This window comes from Pseudophryne corroboree, chromosome 4 (genome assembly GCF_028390025.1).
Source record: "Pseudophryne corroboree isolate aPseCor3 chromosome 4, aPseCor3.hap2, whole genome shotgun sequence".
NCBI classification, from domain to species: Eukaryota; Metazoa; Chordata; class Amphibia; order Anura; family Myobatrachidae; genus Pseudophryne; species Pseudophryne corroboree.
Window position 1 is genome coordinate 536,686,356 of NC_086447.1, and position 25,623 is coordinate 536,711,978.

At 47.0% G+C, this 25,623-nt stretch overlaps 1 protein-coding gene across 14 annotated transcripts in view; it reads left to right on the forward strand.

The window, feature by feature from the left end:
* Positions 1-25,623, forward strand: part of EPB41L2 (erythrocyte membrane protein band 4.1 like 2) — a 640,934-nt gene that overhangs the window by 250,472 nt on the left and 364,839 nt on the right. For all 14 annotated transcript variants that reach the window (XM_063917319.1, XM_063917312.1, XM_063917311.1 and 11 more), the window contains one exon: positions 4,288-4,485. In XM_063917319.1, coding sequence (XP_063773389.1) covers positions 4,288-4,485 — 198 coding nt within the window. The remainder of the gene's footprint in view (positions 1-4,287; positions 4,486-25,623) is intronic.

The window sequence follows — 25,623 nt, forward strand, 5'->3', positions numbered from 1 at the left end:
CCTCATGGTGTCAGCATTCGACAAGGTGGAGTACGCTCAATTTCACACTCTCCCTCTCCAGAGGCTGATTCTAGCCAAATGGGACGGCCTGCCTCACCGGATCAGGTCTCAAGTGATCTTATTGACTTTGGAGGTCCGTCTGTCGCTGCTCTGGTGGCTCCGGGACCAACAACTGTGCAGGGGCCGTCCCTTCTGGATATCCGACTGGGTCCTGTTGACGACAGATGCCAGGCTACGAGGTTGGGGCGCGGTGCTGGAGCAACACTCCCTTCAGGGGCAGTGGACCAAGGAGGAGTTCCTCCTCTTGATCAATATTCTGAAGTTGCGGGCGGTCTTCAATGCCTTGAACCTAGCCCAGCATTTAATTCAGAACCGTCCTGTTCAAGTACAGTCCACTCCACCACAGTGGCTTACAGAAATCATTAAGGCGGCACTCGCAGCCGTTTGGCAATGAAGGAAGTCTCACGGATTCTACAGTGGGCGGAACGCCATCTACCGGCCATATCGGCAATATTCATTCCGGGAGTCCTGAATTGGGAAGCGGACTTTCTCAGTCGTCAGGACGTACACGCCGGAGAGTGGGGCCTACATCCAGAAGTGTTTCAACTTCTAGTGGAAAGGTGGGGCCTTCCAGACGTGGATCTGATGGCGTCTCGACACAATCACAAGGTTCCGGTCTTCGGAGCAAGGTCAAGGGATACTCAACCAGCATTTGTGGATGCGCTGGCGGTACCGTGGAGATTTCGGCTGCCGTACGTGTTCCCTCTGGTGTCACTCCTGCCCAGGGTAATTCGGAAGTTCAAGCAAGAAAAAGGAATTCTGCTTCTCATAGCTCCAGCGTGGCCCAGACGGCACTGGTTCTCAGACCTGCAAGGCCTATCGTCAGTGCGTCCAATTCTACTTCCACAACGCCCAGACCTCCTCGTTCAGGGCCCCTGTGTCTACCAGGGCCTAGCCCGGCTGTCTTTGACTGCGTGGCTCTTGAAGCCTTATGGGCTAAAGGGTTTTCTGAGGCGGTCATTCAAACTATGTTGCGGGCCCGGAAACCGGCTTCTGCTCGGATTTACTATAGGGTCTGGCATTCTTACTTTGTTTGGTGCGCATCTAATGATTATGACGCTTCCAAGTTTAGTATAGCCAAGTTGTTGGCTTTTCTTGAGCAGGGCCTGGACTTAGGCCTGCGTCTGGCCTCCCTCAAGGTTCAAATATCTGCCTTGTCGGTGTGGTTTCAGAGAAAAATTGCGACCTTACCTGATGTGCATACCTTTTCTCTGGGTGTGTTGCGTATCCAGCCTCCATATGTCCCGCCTGTGGCTCCTTGGGAATTTGTCGGTGGTTTTGGAGGCGTTACAAGAGTCTCCGTTTGAACCTCTTGGTTCAGCTGACCTTAAGTGGCTTTCCCTTAAGGTGGTGTTTCTGCTGGCTATTGCTTCAGCTAGAAGAGTGTCTGATTTGGGTGCCTTGTCCTGTAGTGCCCCATATCTGATATTTCACCGTGACCGGGCGGTTCTTAGGACTCGTCCCGGCTATCTACCTAAGGTGGTTTCTTCGTTCCACCTTAATCAGGAGATTGTAGTTCCGGCACTCGTTTCTTCTAATCTGTCTCCCAAAGAGCGGTCTTTGGATGTGGTACGGGCTCTCTGTATCTATGTGAAGAGAACTGCTCCTATTAGGAAATCTGATTCTCTTTTTGTTGTGTTTGGGTTTCACAAACTGGGCTGGCCTGCTCACAAGCAAACTCTGGCCAGATGGATTAGAATGGTGATTGCACATGCTCATGTGAAGGCTGGTCTCTCTGTTCCTGATCACATTAAGGCCCATTCTACTCTGTCTGTTGGACCTTCTTGGGCGGCCCAACGTGGTGCAACCCTTGAACAATTGTGCAAGGCGGCTACGTGGTCCTTTGTGAACACGTTCATAAAGGTCTATGCCTTCGATACTGCCGCTTCCCAGGATGCTTCCTTTGGACGCCGGGTTCTTGTGTCCGCTACAGTGCGTCCCTTCCCATAAGGAACTGCTTTAGGACATCCCCATTGTCCATTCCTTGTGGAGCCCAGTGTACCCCGCAGCAGAAAATGAGTTTTATGGTAAGAACTTAACTTTGTTAAAACTATTTCTGCGAGGTACACTGGGCTCCACAAGGCGCCCACCCTGACGCACTTAGCTTCTTTGGGTTGGTATGGCATTAGCCGCTGACACGTCTCCTGTCGTGAGAATGCAGTGTTGTGGCTACTAACCGTTGTCTCTTTTCCTGCTACTTCTTTGGACTGGTTAACTAAAAACTGAGATCCTGTGCAGGGAGGCGGGGTGATATAGGAGGCGGCGCTAATCATTCTGGGAACAGTCAAAGCTTTGAGCCTGTTGGTGCCTCGGATCAAGATCCTACTCTACACCCCATTGTCCATTCCTTGTGGAGCCCAGTGTACCTCGCAGAAAGAGTTTTAACAAAGGTAAGTTCTTACCATAAAACTCGTTATCTTGTCTTGGGAAAACTCTGACGCTGACATTTGGAGAACTAATGAACTATAATTTCTATGGGGAGGTACACAATTAAAGATAAACCGAGCCAGCTCAAATATTGAATCTTAAGTAGTTGACATACAGTAAATGGAAATCGACCGCAACATAGGTAACAGGTGAGTGTAGTCTGAATTAAACCACCCATGCCATAGCATCAGTATGTAATAGGAAAAGGAGATTACTCAGAAACTGGTGCTTATCGCAGGTCTAATGGTTTGAAACTGCAGCTGCCTTTGAAGGGAGTCGTGCAAATGTATTATGAATGCATGTGCAGCAGTTTTTATAGAGGTAGTACACCATGTTGTGCAAAATTTCGGATTTTAAGTCTTTTGCATTTTTATTTTGTTTTGTTTGCAATGCTTCTGTTTATGCAATATGTTAGGTGATGTGGACTTATATAAATAAAGCATAATAGAATAACAATGAAGTAAAGAATAGCATTGTCTCCAAGCTACAGCACTGGAAGCTAAGGACTGGTTGGCAGCAAGTTTGGTGGGAGTTCAGTAACAAAGTAGAAAAAGAAAAAAAAGACAGTCCACCTTGTATACAGTAACGGTAGCAAATATCCCAGAGGACAGAGAATCCATTTGCCATTCTGCAAATACACATTTCTGGAAGATTCATGTCTGTTTCCCGCAATGCATTACAGAGGTTGTGTCTTCTTTTTTGGCAAACTCTGGAAGCTACAGCAAGATGTAATGACCACTTTAAATCCAGGATAAGTGCGGCTTCAGACAATAGAGGGTTTTGGTGGGCAGTAATTTGGGGGGGAGGGGGATTGCAGTCATAGGTCTTCAGGGGGATATGAGCTGTACTGGGCTCATGTTGGATGTGGCTGCATAGGCCTTAAGCTAAGCTGTTGACTGACAAAGAAAAAGCTGGTAGTGAGAACTATTGCTCCAGTAATGTCAGAGTCTCTCTCCGCACACTGGCTCAGAATAGTGCTTGCTGGGCCCATGGAACACTATCGCTTGCTGCTCGAAAACTAGGAACGCAGGAGGGTCAGATGTGTTAAGCCTAGATTGATCGAATATTAGGTGATAATGCACCAGCCAGTCAGCTCCTAACTGTCCTTTTTCAAACGCAGCCTGTATCTTGACAGTTAGGAGCTGATTGGCTGATGCTTTGTCACCTTCCACATTATCACTTCTCCAGGCTTAATTCATCTGCCCCTATATGAGATATGTCTTGTCCGCTCAGAATGGGCAGTTTTGACTTTAGTTCTGGTAACTGTCACAAATGATAATCTACAATAATTGATCTTTTTACTTGGTAACTACTTTTATGTTTGTTTTTCTGCCCTTTACTCTTGACTAGGCTGCCCAAATAATGAAAACTAGCTCTTAAAACGAATTCTAAGTTATGAATTTTTACTTAAAGTTTTCACTTTTAACCTCCTTGTTAATTCAGTAATACCAAACTATATAGCTTGTAATATGTAAGACCTAATAGTGCAATGTGCAGGACCATCCTAAAAATCTGAACTGAATATGTGAGAGAGTCAGTACTGTGATACACAGGAGGACCAAGCGGGAATGGGTAAGAAGATACGACACTGTGGTAGTAGTACCAAAGTCTTTTGTATAGTATATGACAACAACGGCTCCTGTTTGTGAGATCTTAGAAACTGAAGTATTTCAACTGCTGGTAAACGCTATACTTTCAATTCTGGAGTGCAAGGAGGTACACATATGCTTTATCCACATGTACGTAGTTAATTTTTATCTTCTTCCCCCTCTCTGTTACTCACTATTGTATTTCTTGCAGTCTTCTAAAGAGGAGAGGAAAGAAGTAGAAACACAAACGCTTGATGAAAAGGCAGGCAAACAAGTGGAGAAGGTGATCAAAGAGAATCAGAATGTTGAAGCCAAGAATGAAAGTACTCCTAAACCACCCAAAAAAGTGCAAACTGTACCATGTAAGGTGACCTTGTTGGATAAAACTGAATACACCTATGATATTGAGGTAAGGAACAAACTTTCATTTATAACCTTGCCCCGTTCTTCTCATTAATTATACTTTTGATTTGCAGTTTTTTTAATTTTCTACGATGTTATGTTTATTTTAAATATTGTGTTTTTTTTTTTTTAGTATTCTTGCTCTATCTGACTGCAACATTGCAGCCATCACAGTTGTGTTATAATTCCATTTCATTTGTAATGCACTTTATGCTATTTTACCACATAAAAATGGTGAGGGGTTGGGGTTGTGGAGACAGGGCTTTTGGGTATTTTGCTTCCAATTGGTCCTCTTGTTTTTAAACCTACAGGATTGTGGCTTCTCATTTTGTCCTCCAGCTCACACTGTCGCATAGAGTGAAATGTAATTCCTCTACATTTATGTAATGTGTTCTAGAAAGGCACATCATATATATCAACATCACGAGTTGAATGGAGCAGCCTGGGTGGCAGCATGACTTTAATAATTGTTTTATTGTTCAGTTATTTTTCTCTGACGTCCTAAGTGGATGCTGGGGACTCCGTAAGGACCATGGGGAATAGCGGCTCCGCAGGAGACAGGGCACAAAAGTAAAAGCTTTAGGATCAGGTGGTGTGCACTGGCTCCTCCCCCTATGACCCTCCTCCAAGCCTCAGTTAGGTTTTTGTGCCCGGCCGAGAAGGGTGCAATCTAGGTGGCTCTCCTAAAGAGCTGCTTAGAGTAAAAGTTTTGTTAGGTTTTTTATTTTCAGTGAGTCCTGCTGGCAACAGGCTCACTGCAACGAGGGACTTAGGGGAGAAGAAGTGAACTCACCTGCGTGCAGGATGGATTGGCTTCTTAGGCTACTGGACACTAGCTCCAGAGGGACGATCACAGGTACAGCCTGGATGGGTCACCGGAGCCGCGCCGCCGACCCCCTTGCAGATGCTGAAGAGAGAAGAGGTCCAGAAATCGGCGGCTGAAGACTTCCCAGTCTTCTTAAGGTAGCGCACAGCACGGCAGCTGTGCGCCATTGCTCTCAGCACACTTCACACCAACGGTCACTGAGGGTGCAGGGCGCTGGGGGGGGCGCCCTGGGCAGCAATGAAAGTACCTATGCTGGCTAAAAATACATCACATATAGCCTCTGGGGCTATATGGATGTATTTAACCCCTGCCAGGTTGTCAGAAAAACGGGAGAAGAAGCCTGCCGAAAAGGGGGCGGGGCCTATTCTCCTCAGCATACAGCGCCATTTTCCTACACAGCTCCGCTGCTAGGAAGGCTCCCAGGCTCTCCCCTGCACTGCACTACAGAAACAGGGTTAAAACAGAGAGGGGGGGGCATTTTGGTGGCGATATTATAATATATTAAGATGCTATAAGGGAAAACACTTATATAAGGTTGTCCCTGTATAATTATAGCGTTTTGGTGTGTGCTGGCAAACTCTCCCTCTGTCTCCCCAAAGGGCTAGTGGGGTCCTGTCCTCTATCAGAGCATTCCCTGTGTGTGTGCTGTGTGTCGGTACGTGTGTGTCGACATGTATGAGGACGAGGTTGGTGAGGAGGCGGAGCAATTGCCTGTAATGGTGATGTCACTCTCTAGGGAGTCGACACCGGAATGGATGGCTTATTTAGGGAATTACGTGATAATGTCAACACGCTGCAAGGTCGGTTGACGACATGAGACGGCCGGCAAACCAATTAGTACCTGTCCAGGCGTCTCAAACACCGTCAGGGGCTTTAAAACGCCCATTACCTCAGTCGGTCGACACAGACACGGACACTGACTCCAGTGTCGACGGTGAAGAAACAAACGTATTTTCCATTTGGGCCACACGTTACATGTTAAGGGCAATGAAGGAGGTGTTACATTTTTCTGATACTACAAGTACCACAAAAAAGGGTATTATGTGGGGTGTGAAAAAACTACCTGTAGTTTTTCCTGAATCAGATAAATTAAATGAAGTGTGTGATGATGCGTGGGTTTTCCCCGATAGAAAATTATTGGCGTTATACCCTTTCCCGCCAGAAGTTAGGGCGCGTTGGGAAACACCCCCTAGGGTGGATAAGGCGCTCACACGCTTATCAAAACAAGTGGCGTTACCGTCTCCAGATACGGCCGCCCTCAAGGAGCCAGCTGATAGGAGGCTGGAAAATATCCTAAAAAGTATATACACACATACTGGTGTTATACTGCGACCAGCGATCGCCTCAGCCTGGATGTGCAGCGCTGGGGTGGCTTGGTCGGATTCCCTGACTGAAAATATTGATACCCTTGACAGGGACAGTATTTTATTGACTATAGAGCATTTAAAGGATGCATTTCTATATATGCGAGATGCACAGAGGGATATTTGCACTCTGGCATCAAGAGTAAGTGCGATGTCCATGTCTGCCAGAAGATGTTTATGGACACGACAGTGGTCAGGTGATGCGGATTCCAAACGGCACATGGAAGTATTGCCGTATAAAGGGGAGGAGTTATTTGGGGTCGGTCCGTCGGACCTGGTGGCCACGGCAACAGCTGGAAAATCCACCTTTTTTACCCCAAGTCACATCTCAGCAGAAAAAGACACCGTCTTTTCAGCCTCAGTCCTTTCGTCCCCATAAGGGCAAGCGGGCAAAAGGCCAGTCATATCTGCCCAGGGGTAGAGGAAAGGGAAGAAGACTGCAGCAGGCAGCCCCTTCCCAGGTACAGAAGCCCTCCACCGCTTCTGCCAAGTCCTCAGCATGACGCTGGGGCCGTACAAGCGGACTCAGGTGCGGTGGGGGGGGTCGTCTCAAGAGTTTCAGCGCGCAGTGGGCTCACTCGCAAGTGGACCCCTGGATCCTACAAGTAGTATCCCAGGGGTACAGATTGGAAATTCGAGACGTCTCCCCCTCGCAGGTTCCTGAAATCTGCTTTACCAACGTCTCCCTCCGACAGGGAGGCAGTATTGGAAACAATTCACAAGCTGTATTCCCAGCAGGTGATAATCAAAGTACCCCTCCTACAACAAGGAAAGGGGTATTATTCCACACTATTTGTGGTACTGAAGCCAGACGGCTCGGTGAGACCTATTCTAAATCTGAAATCTTTGAACACTTACATAAAAAGGTTCAAATCAAGATGGAGTCACTCAGAGCAGTGATAGCGAACCAGGAAGAAGGGGACTATATGGTGTCCCTGGACATCAAGGATGCTTACCTCCATGTCCCAATTTGCCCTTCTCACCAAGGGTACCTCAGGTTTGTGGTACAGAACTGTCACTATCAGTTTCAGACGCTGCCGTTTGGATTGTCCACGGCACCCCGGGTCTTTACCAAGGTAATGGCCGAAATGATGATTCTTCTTCAAAGAAAAGGCGCCTTAATTATCCCTTACTTGGACGATCTCCTGATAAGGGCAAGGTCCAGAGAACAGTTGGAGGTCGGAGTAGCACTATCTCAAGTAGTTCTACGACAGCACGGGTGGATTCTAAATATTCCAAAATCGCAGCTGATTCCGACGACACGTCTGCTGTTCCTAGGGATGATTCTGGACACAGTCCAGAAAAAGGTGTTTCTCCCGGAGGAGAAAGCCAGGGAGTTATCCGAGCTAGTTAGGAACCTCCTAGAACCAGGCCAAGTGTCAGTGCATCAATGCACAAGAGTCCTGGGAAAAATGGTGGCTTCTTACGAAGCGATTCCATTCGGCAGATTTCACGCAAGAATTTTTCAGTGGGATCTGCTGGACGAATGGTCCGGATCGCATCTTCAGATGCATCAGCGGATAATCCTGTCTCCAAGGACAAGGGTGTCTCTTCTGTGGTGGCTGCAGAGTGCTCATCTACTAGAGGGCAGCAGATTCGGCATTCAGGACTGGGTCCTGGTGACCACGGATGCCAGCCTGAGAGGCTGGGGAACAGTCACACAGGGAAGAAATTTCCAAGGAGTGTGGTCAAGTCTGGAGACTTCTCTCCACATAAATATACTGGAGCTAAGGGCAATTTACAATGCTCTGAGCCTAGGAAGACCTCTGCTTCAAAGTCAACCGGTGCTGATCCAGTCGGACAACATCACGGCAGTCGCCCACGTAAACAGACAGGGCGGCACAAGAAGCAGGAGGGCAATGGCAGTAAGGATTCTTCGCTGGGCGAAAAATCATGTGATAACTGTCAGCTGTGTTCATTCCGGGAGTGGACAACTGGGAAGCAGACTTCCTCAGCAGGCACGACCTCCACCCGGGAGAGTGGGGACTTCATCTGGAAGTCTTCCACATGATTGTGAACCGTTGGGAAAGACCAAAGGTGGACATGATGGCGTCCCGTCTGAACAAAAAACTGGACAGGTATTGCGCCAGGTCAAGAGACCCTCAGGCAATAGCTGGGACGCTCTAGTAACACCGTGGGTGTACCAGTCGGTGTATGTGTTCCCTCCTCTGCCTCTCATACCCAAGGTACTGAGAATTATAAGACGGAGAGGAGTAAGAACTATACTCGTGGCTCCGGATTGGCCAAGAAGGACTTGGTACCCGGAACTTCAAGAGATACTAAGAAGGGACTTGCTTCAGCAAGGATCATGTCTGTTCCAAGACTTACCGCGGCTGCGTTTGACGGCATGGCGGTTGAACGCCGGATCCTAAGGGAAAAAGGCATTCCGGAAGAGGTCATCCCTACCCTGGTCAGAGCCAGGAAGGAGGTGACCCCACAACATTATCACCGCATTTGGAGAAAATATGTTGCATGGTGTGAGGCCAGGAAGGCCCCCACGGAGGAATTTCAACTCGGTCGATTCCTGCATTTCCTGCAAACAGGAGTGTCTATGGGCCTCAAATTGGGGTCCATTAAGGTTCAAATTTCGGCCCTGTCGATTTTCTTCCAGAAAGAATTGGCTTCAGTTCCTGAAGTCCAGAAGTTTGTCAAGGGAGTACTGCATATACAACCCCTTTTGTGCCTCCAGTGGCACTGTGGGATCTCAACGTAGTTCTGGGATTCCTCAAATCACATTGGTTTAAACCGCTCAAATCTGTGGATTTGAAATATCTCACATGGAAAGTGACCATGCTGTTGGCCCTGGCCTCGGCCAGGCGAGTGTCAGAATTGGCGGCTTTGTCTCACAAAAGCCCATATCTGATTGTCCTTTCGGACAGGGCAGAGCTGCGGACTCGTCCCCAGTTTCTCCCTAAGGTGGTGTCAGCGTTTCACCTGAACCAGCTTATTGTGGTACCTGCGGCTACTAGGGACTTGGAGGACTCCAAGTTGCTAGATGTTGTCAGGGCCCTGAAAATATATATTTCCAGGACGGCTGGAGTCAGGAAAACTGACTTGCTGTTATCCTGTATGCACTCAACAAACTGGGTGCTCTTGCTTCTAAGAAGACGATTGCTAGTTGGATGTGTAGTACAATTTAGCTTGCACATTCTGTGGCAGGCCTGCCACAGCCAAAATATGTAAATGCCCATTCCACAAGGAAGGTGGGCTCATCTTGGGCGGCTGCCCGAGGGGTCTCGGCTTTACAACTTTGCCGAGCTGCTACTTGGTCAGGGGCAAACACGTTTGCAAAATTTTACAAATTTGATACCCTGGCTGAGGAGGACCTGGAGTTCTCTCATTCGGTGCTGCAGAGTCATCCGCACTCTCCCACCCGTTTGGGAGCTTTGGTATAATCCCCATGGTCCTTACGGAGTCCCCAGCATCCACTTAGGACGTTAGAGAAAATAAGAATTTACTTACCGATAATTCTATTTCTCGTAGTCCGTAGTGGATGCTGGGCGCCCATCCCAAGTGCGGATTGTCTGCAATACTTGTACATAGTTATTGTTACAAAAATCGGGTTATTATTGTTGTGAGCCATCTTTTCAGAGGCTCCGCTGTTATCATGCTGTTAACTGGGTTCAGATCACAGGTTGTACAGTGTGATTGGTGTGGCTGGTATGAGTCTTACCCGGGATTCAAAATCCTTCCTTATTGTGTACGCTCGTCCGGGCACAGTATCCTAACTGAGGCTTGGAGGAGGGTCATAGGGGGAGGAGCCAGTACACACCACCTGATCCTAAAGCTTTTACTTTTGTGCCCTGTCTCCTGTGGAGCCGCTATTCCCCATGGTCCTTACGGAGTCCCCAGCATCCACTACGGACTACGAGAAATAGAATTATCGGTAAGTAAATTCTTATTTTTATACACATTATGCAATGACTTGTGTTGGCAAGTGATTTTTCTTTTCTGCATGAAAAGTGGGTGTTGCCAGTCTTGTATAGTTAGTAATAGTAAAGCTGAACATATACAGATGTCTCCTCATACATTTTTGCTGCAGTCGCACCACACAGCCCCTCTTGGTACGGGGACCACGTGAGACTCTTCTAGTGTTGTCTTTTTTTGCTTCTTTTTTTCTGAAAATGCACCTAATTTGCAATACAATGTTACTAGCACGGATGAGGCGACTGTGCAGATGAATTTGATATGACACTCATATATTGGTGTGCGACTGAGTGTCTGAATCTGCATATGAAGTGCTACAATGTAGTACCTGCAGCTCTTTTTCTATACTAGTTCTGTCCTGCTCCGCATATAGTATCAGACACAAACAATATACAAGTTTCATATATCAAATTAATCAGCACAGTCTCTTCGTGCGTACTAGCTATATTGCGGCTCACTCACCCTAGGCATCTTGCGCTACATGGTGTGTTTAGACTGGATGTATGAGGACATTCTGTACAGCAAATATTGAAATTTGTCAGACATTATGTATATGGTACTAAAAGATTAAGGGGTATATGCAATTGCGGTCGAATTCCCGAAATTGTCGAATTTCGGGAATTTTTCGCCAAAAAAAAAAATTCGACAATGCAATTCAGTACTTTCCGACAAAAAAACGGACTTTCAAAATTCGACTTTTTGAAATTCGACTTTTGACAAATTCGACTTTTTTGCAATGATACACATGCTGCAATTCGACCAAAGTCTATTCAATGGAAGTTTGGAAATTCGACAACAGTGCTTTTAGACAGTAAATTCGTCATTTTCAATCCGCAACACTTTGGAGGGTGAAACTAATAAAAAAATTTTAAAACATGTTTTTTTTTCTTGGTAATATCATATCTATTTATATTAGAAGGGATTAGGTACTTGGTTTGTCTTTTTTGGAGGCACAAGTATTTATATATTTTTAAAAATATTTTTTTTTTTTTTTTTTGGATGAAATGGTAAAATCCCTGGAAAAAATGGCGTGGGGTCCCCCCTCCAAAGCATAACCAGCCTCGGGCTCTTCGAGCTGGTCCTGGTTCTAAAAATGCGGGGGAAAAATTGACAGGGGTTCCCCCGTATTTTTAAAACCAGCACCGGGCTCTGCGCCTGATGCTGGTGCAAAAAATACGGGGGACAAAAAGAGTAGGGGTCCCCCGTATTTTATACACCAGCATCGGGCTCCACTAGCTGGACAGATAATGCCACAGCCGGGGGTCACTTTTATACAGCGCCCTGCGGCCGTGGCATTAAATATCCAACTAGTCACCCCTGGCCGGGGTACCCTGGGGGAGTGGGGACCCCTTCAATCAAGGGGTCCCCCCCCCAGCCACCCAAGGGCCAGGGGTGAAGCCCGAGGCTGTCCCCCCCCCCCCCCCCCCCCCCCCCCCCCATCCAAGGCCTGCGGATGGCAGGCTGATAGCCTTGAGAAAAATGTCAGAATATTGTTTTTTCCAGTAGTACTACAAGTCCCAGCAAGCCTCCCCCGCAAGCTGGTACTTGGAGAAAAACGGGCCCGCTGGTACCTGTAGTTCTACTGGAAAAAAAATACCCAAATAAAAACAGGAGACCGACACCGTGAAAGTAAAACTTTATTTCATACGTCGACACACACATACTTACCTATGTTCACACGCCGACATCGGTCCTCTTCTCCAAGTAGAATCCAGGGGTACCTGAAAAGAAAAGATAAATACACTCACCTCATCCATGGTCCAGAGGTAAATCCACTAACTTGTCAAAAAAACAAACCGGACACCCGTACCACACGGACTGAAAGGGGTCCCATGTTGACACATGGGACCCCTTTCCACGAATGCAGAGAAACTCCCCCGTGACAGCTGTCACTGAAAGGTCTCGTAAGCCAATCAGCGAGCGCAACGTCCTTGCACTCTGCTGATTGGCTGTGCGCGTCTGAGCTGACAGCGCATCGCAAAGCCTCTCCATTATATTCAATGGTGGGAACTTTGCGGCTAGCGATGGGGTCACCCGCCGGTCAGCGGCTGACCGCGGGTAACCCCACCACTGACGACAAAGTTCCCACCATTGAAAGTAATGGGAGAGGCTTTGCGATGCGCTGTCTGAGGTCACACGCGCACAGCCAATCAGGTGAGCGCCACGGAAGTAGCGCTTCCTGATTGGCTGAAGGGACCTCAGTGACAGGAGTCACGTGGTGTCCCGGCATTCGTGGAAAGGGGTCTCATGTGTCAATATGGGACCCCTTTCAGTCCGTTGGTACGGGTGTGCGTGTTTTTATTTTGCCAAGTACGAGGATTTGATCTCTGGACGTGGATTTATCTCTCGACACTGGCAGGTGAGTATAATTTTTTTCACAGGTACCCTCGGATCGTCGGAGACTGTGCCAGTCGGCGTGTCAACATAGGTAAGTATGTGTGTGTCGGCGGTGTGTAATAAAGTTGTACTTGTCACGGTGTGTGTCTCCTGTTTTTATTTTTTATTTTTTTTTCCAGTAGTACTACAGGTACCAGCGGGCCCGTTTTTCTCCCGCATGCTGGTAGTTGTGGTTCTCCAAGTACCAGCTTGCGGGGGGAGGCTTGCTGGGACTTGTAGTACTACTGGAAAAAACAATATTCTGTCATTTTACTCAAGGCTATCAGCCTCCCATCCGCAGCCTTTGGATGGGGGGGACAGCCTCGGGCTTCACCCCTGGCCCTTGGGTGGCTGGGGGGGGGGGACCCCTTGATTGAAGGGCTCCCCACTCCCCCAGGGTATCCCGGCCAGGGGTGACTAGTTGGATATTTAATGCCACGGCCGCAGGGCGCTGTATAAAAGTGACCCCCGGCTGTGGCATTATCTGTCCAGCTAGTGGAGCCCGGTGCTGGTGTATAAAATATGGGGGACCCCTACTCTTTTTGTCCCCCGTATTTTTTGCACCAGCATCAGGCGCAGAGCCCGGTGCTGGTTTTAAAAATACGGGGGAACCCCTGTCAATTTTTCCCCCGCATTTTTAGAACCAGGACCAGCTCGAAGAGCCCGAGGCTGGTTATGCTTTGGAGGGGGGACCCCACGCCATTTTTTCCAGGGATTTTACCATTTCATCCAAAAAATAAAATAAAAAATAAAAATAAAAATTATTTTTAAAAATATATAAATAATACTTGTGCCTCCAAAAAAGACAAACCAAGTACCTAATCCATTCTAATATAAATAGATATATTACCAAGAAAAAAAAAACACAAAAAAAACATGTTTTAAATTTTTTTTATTAGTTTCACCCTCCACAGTGTCGCGGATTGAAAATGACGAATTTACTGTCTAAAAGCACTGTTGTCGAATTTCCAAACTTCCATTGAATAGACTTTGGTCGAATTGCAGCATGTGTATCATTGTAAAAAAGTCGAATTTGTCAAAAGTCGAATTTCAAAAAGTCGAATTTTGAAAGTCCGTTTTTTTGGTCGGAAAGTACTGAATTGAATTGTCGATTTTTTTTTTTTTTTTGGGCGAAAAATTCCCGAAATTCGACAATTTCGGGAATTCGACTGCAATTACAAATATCCCTAAGCATTCCTGGCAGACAGGGAGCTCTGTTATAATGTCTTTTTCAAGCATTGTCATTAATTTGGTCAACATATGATAACTGACAAGCATTCATGTAATCCAGATACTACATCAGTGTGGCCAAAATAGAGAGTGATTCTAGTGTGCCATTGAGTGACAGGGAGGTGGGGCCTTCCTAAAGCCTACTGAACAAATCTTGTAGTAAAACACAATATTGGCTCTCTGTCCTACCTCCCACATAATCTTCTCAGAAATCTGAAGATGTTTAAAATGTGTGAAGGCACTGTAAGTTTACAAGGTGGTACCCAAGGAGTATATTCAAGGGTATAGTTGTTTTGAACATCTACTGGAATTGTGCATCAGGTCAGAACGGGTACAGAGCGTTTTACTGTCACTGCTGATGCCTTCGCTGTTCTTCCCTTGGTGAGATTTGCGCCGTTCGTGTTGACAGTAGTGGCGCTACATTTTATTAGAACATCAGTATCACTTCCTGGCTCTGCATCCAGCAGGGAGCATGATGCCATAGGATAATGTCGGGCACATAGCTACCCAAGCATGCTGATGACCACAGGAATGGCCAAGTTCAGAAGCTTCCTTCAGGAGTAGAAAAGGAAGAAGTTCAGTTGAGATGTCTGTTAGCATAGTCCTGTTTGCCAGCAGTTAGCTGCCTTGACATTTCCAATGTGGTTCATCTTTCATGTCTCCATGGTCCACTCTCTGTCCTCATTTCGACCTCTAGTTGCTGCACAGAAATGGCAGTCACCAATGCATATTTTAAAATAAGTGGATTGTAATGCTTCTGCCTTAAAGGGAGTACACACCTATACAACGGTGTGTCAGTTCTCAAGATTCACACCCTTTTGGTAAGAAATGTAGTAAGAGGGTGTGCTATATTTTGTCAACATTCATCATGTTGATATAGTCATACTGTAATGTCGACATGCTCGTAATGTCAGCATTGACCAGGTTGACATTCATCATATTGACAATGATGAAATGTCGACATAAGTAGAATGTCGACAAAAGGTCTAGCGGTAACTTATCTGGTACGGCAGATCCAGCAATGGCTTCTGGGTTCAGCGGTCAGCTGATAATGACTTCTTGCGGATACAGCGGTGCTTCCAGCTGAGTTTGCCTAACCGCCCTTCCCATAGTTTAAACCTCACTCTCCGCTGCCATTCTGTGAAGAATGTCGGCGTTCCATGTGCCGACATTGTGAACACTCTGTACATGCCAGCATGTTAAATGTTGTAATTTTACCATTGTCGACAAACCCCAATATGAGTATCGACATCAATGGCAACATTTTGACTGCACCCCATTGTAAGAGTGTGTACATTCGCACGTTCATGTTTTATCTGAAGAAAACCAGCCACATCTGCTGACCTGGTTTTATGGGGGAAGTCCTAAAATTTATGGGACCCGATGGTAGAATATCAGACAAACCTGAAGTGTGTATGCACGGTCAGTCATTCGGTTGACTTCTGATGATGCTCCTCCAGACATGATCTGTTCAGCAGATGGTTTCAAGAGATAAGGATCACAGATTGATGGCAGGTGGTAAGGGTTCACTACGATATGCCGGCGGCCGGGCAGTGTGGCGAGCGCAAATGAACCCCTTGCGGGCTCGCTGCGCTCGCCACGCTACGGGCACGGTGGCGCGCTATGCGCGCCACACTATTTTATTCTCCCTCCAGGGGGGTCGTGGACCCCCACGAGGGAGAATAAGTGTCGGTATGCCGGCTGTTGGGCTCCCGGCGCCGGTATGCTGGTCGCCAGGAGCCCGACCGCCGGCATACTGAAGACCACCCGATGGTAATAGTGTGTACATCGGGACTTTCAGTCAGAAGTGCAATTTGAAGAATTGCTTTTCAAGTATTATAGTAAAAGCGTGTACCTAGCTTTACAGTAGCACATCCACTTTTCTCCTCACCAGCTGCAATTGTTGTTTTATTATCTTTATGTCTCGGACGCCATACATCACAGGCCGTGTTACCCCCGACCCACCGATCCACCTTCCGGATTTGCCGTTCGACAGCCTGCGATGATCTGTTGGGAAAATCGGGAAAATTTTACGTTTTAAAAATGTCGATTTTTGTGGATCCATACCGTTTTCGATTGGGGAATCGGGATTTGTAAACATGTTTAATATCTCCAATTCTCTGATCTGGCTGTTGGGGGATCGGGAAATTGCAGCAATATATTGCTAATGCCATTTCAGTTGTTCCCCACATTTCTCAGACTGTAAACCTATTTTGGTATGGTTTTGTTACATGTCATTGTTTATGGTATATTTGGGGTTGATTCAATTCGGCAACAGATGAATAGCGCCGGTAACTAGTAGCTGAATTGAATAGCGTCGGGAGCTAATTCCCAGCGCTATTCATCTGTTGCCGAATTGAATCGACCCCTTTAAGTCATAACTGTTACATAATACAGTGCCTTGCAGAAGTATTCACCACCCATGGCATTTTTACAAGTTTTGTTGCCTCGCAACCTGGAATTAAAATGGACTGTTTGAAGGTTGGCATCATTTAATTCACAGAACATGCCTACAATTTTGAAGAGGTGTTTTGTTTTTTTCATCGTGAACTAAACAACAAATAGGACAAAATAACAGTAAATTTCAGCGTGCATAACTATTCACACCCTTAAAGTCAGTACTTTGTAGAGCCACCTTTTGCAGCAATTACGGCTGCAAGTCCCTTTGGATAAGTCTCTGCGCATGACACATCTTGCCACTGGGATTTTTGCCCATTCATCAAGGCAAAGCTGCTCCAGCTTCTTCATGTTGGATGGTTTCTGCTTGTGAACAGCAATCTTCAAGTCTGACCACAGATTCTCAGTTGTATTGAGATCTGGCTTTTACTAGGCCATTCCAACACATTTAAATGTTTCCCCTTAAACCACTCGAGTGTTGCTTTAGCAGTATGCTTCGGGTCATTGTCCTGCTGGAAGGTGAACCTCCGTCCCAGTCTGAAATCACAGGCAGACAAACAGATTTTGCTCAAGAATATCCCTGGATTTAGCACCATCCATCTTTCCCTCCACTCGAATCTGTTTCCCAGTCCATGCTGCTGAAAAACATCCCCACAGCATGATGCTGCCACCACCATGTTTCACTGTGGGGATGGTGTTCTTGGGGTGATGGTATGTGTTGGGTTTGCGCCAGACATAGGGGTATATGCAATTGCGGTCGAATTCCCGAAATTGTCGAATTTCGGGTCATTTTCGACCAAAAAAAAAAATCGCCTATGCAATTCAGTGCTTTCCGACCAAAAAACGGACTTTCAAAATTCGACTTTTTGAAATTCGACTTTTTGCAAATTCGACTTTTCTGCAATGATACAAGTGCTGCAATTCGACCAAAGCATATTCAATTCAAGTTTGGAAATTCGACAGCAGTGCTTTTAGACAGCAAATTCGTCATTTTCAATCCGCCACACTTTGGAGGGTGAAAACAAATAAAAAAATTTTAAACATGTTTTTTTTTGTGTTTTTTTGGGGGGAAATAGCAGATCTATTTATATTAGAAGGGATTAGGTACTTTTTTTTTTTTTTTTTGGAGGCACAAATATTATTTATATATTTTTTAAAATATTATTATTTTTTTTTTTTTTTATGCTGGAACGGTGAAATCATAAAAAAAAAATGGCGTGGGGTCCCCCCTCCAAAGCATAACCAGCCTCGGGCTCTTCGAGCTGGTCCTGGTTCTAAAAATGCGGGGAAAAAATTGACAGGGGATCCCCCGTGTTTTCTTCTACATGGAGAAGAGGACCGATGTCGGCGTGTGAACATAGGTAAGTATGTGTGTGTCGACGTATGAAATAAAGTTTTACTGTCGACGGTGTGTGTGTCCTGTTTTTATTTGGGTATTTTTTTCCCAGTAGTACTACAGGTACCAGCGGGCCCGTTTTTCTCCCGCATGCTGGTACTTGTGGTTCTCCAAGTACCAGCTTGCGGGGGAGGCTGGCTGGGACTTGTAGTACTACTGGAAAAAACAATATCTTTTTATTATCACAAAAGGCTACGGCCGCAGAGCACGGCATAAAAGTGACCCCCGGCTGTGGCATTATCTGTCCAGCTAGTGGAGCCCGATGCTGGTGTTAAAAATACGGGGGACCCCTACTCTTTTTGTCCCCCGTATTTTTGGCACCAGCACCAGGCGCAGAGCCCGGTGCTGGTTTTAAAAATACGGGGGATCCCTGGCCAATTTTTCCCCTGCATTTTTAGAACCAGGACCAGCTCGATGAGCCCGAGGCTGGTTATGCTTTGGAGGGAGGACCCCACGCCATTTTTTTTTCGGGTTTTTCACGTTTTTTTACCGTTTTTTAAAATCGCGGCAAAATCCGCCAAATCGGCCGATTTTCGCCCGCGACTCTGGCGAATCCGTTTTTCATTGAATATGGTGAATTCCGGAAGCCACCTTCCGGGATTCACCTGTCGAATTGAGTCGAATTAAAAAACGGCGAAAATTGCCGCGAATTCGACCGCAATTGCATATACCCCATAGAATTTTCCTCGGTGGCCGAAAAGTTCAATTTTAGTCTCATCTGACCAGAGCACCTTCCTCCATACATTTGTGGAGTAGCCCACATGCCTATTTTTAACATTTTTAAGTAATGGCTTTTCTCTAACGTCCTAGTGGATGCTGGGGACTCCGTAAGGACCATGGGGAATAGACGGGCTCCGCAGGAGACTAGGCACTCTAAGAAAGAATTAGTACTACTGGTGTGCACTGGCTCCTCCCTCTATGCCCCTCCTCCAGACCTCAGTTAGAATCTGTGCCCGGAAGGAGCTTGGTGAATTTTAGTGAGCTCTCCTGAGCTTGCTATTAAAGTATTTTAGTTAGGTTTTTTTATTTTCAGAGAGCTTCTGCTGGCAACAGACTCTCTGCTACGTGGGACTGAGAGGAGAGAAGCAAACCTACTAACTGCGGCTAGGTTGCGCTTCTTAGGCTACTGGGCACCATTAGCTCCAGAGGGTTCGAACACAGGAACTTAACCTTGGTCGTCCGTTCCCTGAGCCGCGCCGCCGTCCCCCTCGCAGAGCCAGAAGACAGAAGCCGGCGGGTGAAGCAAGAAGACGTCAAAATCGGCCGCAGAAGACTCCTGTCTTCACATGAGGTGCCATTGCGCCCACACTAACCCACACACTCCGGTCACTGTAGGGTGCAGGGCGGGGCGCCCTGGGCAGCAATTGAGTATCTCCTGGCAAAAGCAGCATATATACAGCTGGGCACTGTATATATGCATGAGCCCCCGCCATTTTTTACACCAAATCGCTGGACAGAAGCCCGCCGCTGAGGGGGCGGGGCTTCTTTCTCAGCACTCACCAGCGCCATTTTCTCTCCACAGCTCCGCTGAGAGGAAGCTCCCCAGGCTCTCCCCTGCAGACTCACGGTAGAAAGAGGGTAAAAAGAGAGGGGGGGGGGGGGCACATAAATTTAGCGCAATAATCATATATACAGCAGCTATTGGGTAAACACTAAGTTACTGTGTGATTCCTGGGTCATATAGCGCTGGGGTGTGTGCTGGCATACTCTCTCTCTGTCTCTCCAAAAGGCCTTGTGGGGGTCCTGTCCTCATATAGAGCATCCCCTGTGTGTGTGGTGTCGGTACGCTTGTGTCGACATGTTTGACGAGGAGGGCTATGTGGAGGCAGAACAGGTGCAGATGAATGAGGTGTCCCCGCCGACGGCGCCGACACCTGATTGAATGGATATGTGGAAGGTGTTAAATGATAATGTAAACATCTTGCATAAAAGGTTGGTTAAAGCTGAAGCCTTGGGACAGTCAGGGTCTCAACCCATGCCTGATCCTACAGCGCAGAGGCCGTCAGGGTCTCGGAAGCGCCCACTATCCCATATTGTTGACACAGATGTCGACACGGATTCTGACTCCAGTGTCGATGGCGATGATGCAAAATTGCAGCCTAAAATGGCTAAAGCCATCCGCTACATGATTGTAGCTATGAAGGATGTATTGCACATATCAGAGGTAAACCCTGTCCCTGACAGGAGGGTTTATATGTTTGGGGAGAAAAAGCAAGAGGTGACTTTTCCCCCGTCACATGAGTTAAATGAGTTATGTGAAAAAGCTTGGGATTCTCCTGATAGGAAAGTGCTGATTTCCAAAAGGTTACTTATGGCGTACCCCTTCCCGCCAACGGACAGGATGCGCTGGGAATCCTCCCCTAGAGTAGACAAAGCTCTGACACGCTTATCTAAGAAGGTGGCCCTGCCGTCACAGGATACGGCATCCCTCAAGGATCCTGCGGATAGGAAGCAGGAAGGTATCCTGAAGTCTGTTTATACACATTCCGGTACCATACTGCGGCCGGCAATTGCGTCGGCTTGGATGTGTAGTGCTGTAGCAGCATGGACAGATACTCTTGTCTGAGGAACTGGATACCTTGGACAAGGATACTATTTTACTGACCCTGGGGCATATAAAAGACGCTGTCCTATATATGAGGGATGCCCAGAGGGACATTTGCCTACTGGGCTCTAGAATAAATGCAATGTCGATTTCTGCCAGAAGGGTCCTGTGGACTCGGCAATGGACAGGTGATGCCGACTCTAAAAAGCACATGGAGGTTTTACCCTATAAGGGTGAGGAATTGTTTGGGGACGGTCTCTCGGACCTAGTTTCCACAGCTACAGCTGGGAAGTCAAATTTTTTGCCATATATTCCCTAACAGCCTAAGAAAGCACCGTATTACCAAATGCAGTCCTTTCGATCACAAAAAGGCAAGAAAGTCTGAGGTGCATCCTTTCTTGCCAGAGGTAGAGGAAAGAAGCTGCACCATACAGCTAGTTCCCAGGAACAGAAGTCCTCCCCGGCTTCCACTAAATCCACCGCATGACGCTGGGGCTCCACAGGTGGAGCCGGGAGCGGTGTGGGCGCGTCTCCGAAAATTCAGCCACCAGTGGGTTCGCTCACAGGTGGATCCCTGGGCTATACAGATTGTCTCAGGGATACAAGCTGGAATTCGAAGTGATGCCCCCTCACCGTTACCTAAAATCAGCCCTGCTTGCTTCCCCCATAGAAAGGGAAGTAGTGTTAGCGGCAATTCACAAATTATATCTCCAGCAGGTGGTGGTACAGGTTCCCCTCCCTCAACAGGGAAGGGGTTACTATTCCACAATGTTTGTGGTACCGAAACCGGACGGTTCGGTCAGACCCATATTGAATTTAAAATCCCTGAACATTTACCTGAAAAGGTTCAAGTTCATGATGGAATCGCTCAGAGCGGTCATTGCAAGCCTGGAAGAGGGGGATTTTATGGTTTCTCTGGACATAAAGGATGCTTACCTGCATGTCCCCATTTATCCACCTCATCAGGAGTACCTCAGATTTGTGGTACAGGACTGTCATTACCAATTCCAGACGTTGCCGTTTGGTCTCTCCACGGCACCGAGAATATTTACCAAGGTGATGGCGGAAATGATGGTGCTCCTGCGAAAGCAAGGTGTCACAGTTATCCCATACTTGGACGATCTCCTCCTAAAGGCGAGGTCCAGAGAGCAGTTGCTGATCAGCGTAGCACACTCTCAGGAAGTGTTGCAACAGCACGGCTGGATTTTGAATATTCCAAAGTCGCAGCTGATCCCTACGACTCGTCTGCCTTTCCTGGGCATGATTCTGGACACGGACCAGAAGAAGGTGTTTCTCCCGGCGGAGAAGGCTCAGGACCTCGTGACTCTGGTCAGAGACCTCTTAAAACCAAAACAGGTGTCGGTGCATCACTGCACGCGAGTCCTGGGAAAGATGGTGGCGTCATACGAAGCCATTCCCTTCGGCAGGTTCCATGCGAGGACCTTTCAGTGGGATCTGTTGGACAAGTGGTCCGGATGCATCGGCTGATCACCCTATCCCCTAGGGCCAGGGTGTCTCTTCTGTGGTGGCTGCAGAGTGCTCCCCTTCTCGAGGGCCGCAGGTTCGGCATACAGGACTGGGTCCTGGTGACCATGGATGCAAGCCTCCGAGAATGGGGGGCAGTCACTCAGGGAAGAAACTTCCAAGGGCTGTGGTCAAGTCAGGAGACTTGTCTGCACATCAATATCCTGGAACTAAAAGCCATATACAACGCCCTGAGTCAAGCGGAGCCTCTGCTTCGCAAACAACCGGTGCTGATTCAGTCAGACAACATCACCGCAGTGGCTCATGTAAACCGCCAGGGCGGCACAAGAAGCAGGGTGGCGATGGCGGAAGCCACCAGGATTCTTCGTTGGGCGGAGAATCACGTGCAAGCACTGTCAGCAGTGTTCATTCCGGGAGTGGACAACTGGGAAGCAGATTTCCTCAGCAGGCACGACCTCCACCCGGGAGAGTGGGGACTTCATCAAGAATTCTTCACACAGATTACAAATCGATGGGGACTGCCACATGTGGACATGATGGCATCCCGCCTCAACAAATAGCTACAAAGGTATTGCGCCAGGTCAAGAGACCCTCAGGCGATAGCTGTGGAAGCACTAGTAACACCGTGGGTGTTCCAGTCGGTCTATGTGTTTCCTCCTCTTCCTCTCATACCCAAGGTGCTGAGAATCGTAAGAAAAAGAGGAGTGAGAACAATACTCATTGTCCCGGATTGGCCAAGAAGGACTTGGTACCCGGAACTGCAAGAAATGCTCACAGAGGACCCATGGCCTCTGCCTCTCAGACAGGACCTGTTGCAACAGGGGCCCTGTCTGTTCCAAGACTTACCGCGGCTGCGTTTGACGGCATGGCGGTTGAGCGCCGGATCCTAGCGGAAAAAGGCATTCCGGATGAAGTTATTCCTACGCTATTAAAGGCTAGGAAGGATGTGACAGCAAAACATTATCACCGTATATGGCGAAAATATGTTGCTTGGTGTGAGGCCAGGAAGGCCCCTACAGAGGAATTCCAGCTGGGCCGGTTCCTGCACTTCCTACAGTCAGGAGTGACTATGGGCTTAAAATTGGGGTCCATAAAGGTCCAGATTTCTGCCCCCTCCATTTTCTTTCAAAAGGAACTGGCTTCACTTCTTGAGGTTCAGACGTTTGTTAAGGGAGTGCTGCATATTCAGCCCACTTTTGTGCCACCAGTGGCACCTTGGGATCTTAACGTGGTGTTGAGTTTCCTGAAATCGCACTGGTTTGAGCCACTTAAGACCGTGGAGTTAAAATATCTCACGTGGAAAGTGATTATGCTATTGGCCTTAGCTTCGGCTAGGCGTGTGTCAGAATTATCGGCTTTGTCATGTAAAAGCCCCTATCTGGTTTTCCATATGGACAGGGCAGAATTACGGACTCGTCCGCAATTTCTGCCGAAGGTGGTGTCATCTTTTCATTTGAACCAACCTAATGTGGTGCCTGCGGCTACTCGTGACTTGGAGGATTCCAAGTTGCTTGATGTATTCGGGGCTTTGAAGATCTATGTAGCCAGGACGGCTGGAGTCAAGAAAATTGACTCGCTGTTTATCCTGTATGCATCCAACAAGCTGGGTGCTCCTGCTTCAAAGCAAACTATTGCTCGCTGGATCTGTAACACGATTCAGCAGGGTCATTCTGCGGCTGGATTGCCGCATCCAAAATCAGTGAAAACCCATTCCACAAGGAAAGTGGGCTCCTCTTGGGCGGCTGCCCGAGGGGTCTCGGCATTACAGCTTTGCCGAGCAGCTACTTGGTCGGGTTCAAACACCTTTGCTAAGTTCTACAAGTTTGATACCCTGGCTGAGGAGGACCTTGTGTTTGCCCATTCGGTGCTGCAGAGTCATCCGCACTCTCCCGCCCGTTTGGGAGCTTTGGTATAATCCCCATGGTCCTTACGGAGTCCCCAGCATCCACTAGGACGTTAGAGAAAATAAGATTTTACTCACCGGTAAATCTATTTCTCGTAGTCCGTAGTGGATGCTGGGCGCCCGTCCTAAGTGCGGACTTTCTGCAATACGTGTATATAGTTATTGCTTGATAAAGGGTTATGTTATGTTGGCATCAATTGTTTGATGCTCTGTTGTTGTTCATACTGTTGACTGGGTAAGTTTATCACAAGTTATACGGTGTGATTGGTGTGGCTGGTATGAGTCTTACCCTGGATTCCAAAATCCTTTCCTTGTAATGTCAGCTTTTCCGGGCACAGTTTCCTTAACTGAGGTCTGGAGGAGGGGCATAGAGGGAGGAGCCAGTGCACACCAGTAGTACTAATTCTTTCTTAGAGTGCCCAGTCTCCTGCGGAGCCCGTCTATTCCCCATGGTCCTTACGGAGTCCCCAGCATCCACTACGGACTACGAGAAATAGATTTACCGGTGAGTAAAATCTTATTTTTTCTGGCCACTCTTCCATAAAGCCCAGCTCTATGGAGTGTATGGCTTATTGTGGTCCCATGCACAGATACACCAGTCTCTGCTGTGGAACTCTGCAGCTCCTTCAGGTTCTCTGTGCTGCCTCTCTGATTAATGGCCTCCTTGACCGGTATAAGTTTTTGTGTGCGGCCCTCTCTTGGCAGGTTTTTGTTGTACCATATTGTTTCCATTTGAAGATGATGGATTTGATGGTACTTTGGGGGATCATCAAAGATTTGGATATTGTTTTATAACCCAACCCTAACTTGTATTTCTCAACAACTTTGTCCCCGACTTGTTTGGAGAGCTTCATGGTGGAATGCCTCTTGCTTAGTAGTGGTGCAGCCTCTGGGGCCTTTCAGAAAAGGTGTGTTTATACTGACAGATCATGTGACACTTAGATTGCACACAGGTGGACTTCATGTCACTAATTATGTGACTTCTGAAGGCAATTGGTTGCTCCAGAACTTTTGAAGGGCCTCATAGCAAAGTGGTGAATACGTATGCACATGCCAATTTTCAGATTTTTAGGTTTAAAAATAATATATATATATATATATATATAATATAAAATTTTCTAATTTCACTTTACCAACATAGATGATTTTGTCCAGATCCATCACATAGAATTCAGAATTAAAAAACATTTAAATTATGGGTTGTAATGTAACAAAATAGGTAAAAAGCTATGGGGGGTGAATACTTTTGTAAGGCTCTGTATGTTGGCGTTTTATGAGTATTATGAAAATTAAAATTATTCTAAAATGAATGCCTAGCATAATACACTGGTGGGCTATACTGTTGATGAAGAAAAATTAAGCAAATATTATTTATTGCTCTGTAGCGGTCTACGGCATACAATACTGTTATGACAAATTAGGATGGAGCTGTTAAGTGTCTTTTCATGTCACCTATCCTGGGTAATTGATGCTCTAGTGGTTTTGCGACTTCTTCTTTTTTTTTTTTTTTTTTTTTAAAGATTCTTAAATGTCACTTCTGAGTGTAATATTTAATTTTATCATAACCTGATTAGAAGATGAGTATTGTCAAGGAGACAGACATTGACCTATTTTTTTTTCTTCTTGTAGAAAGCTCTTTCAAGTGTTTATATGCAGTTCATTCACCTGGAAACAGACAATTGTGCAGTCTCATTAT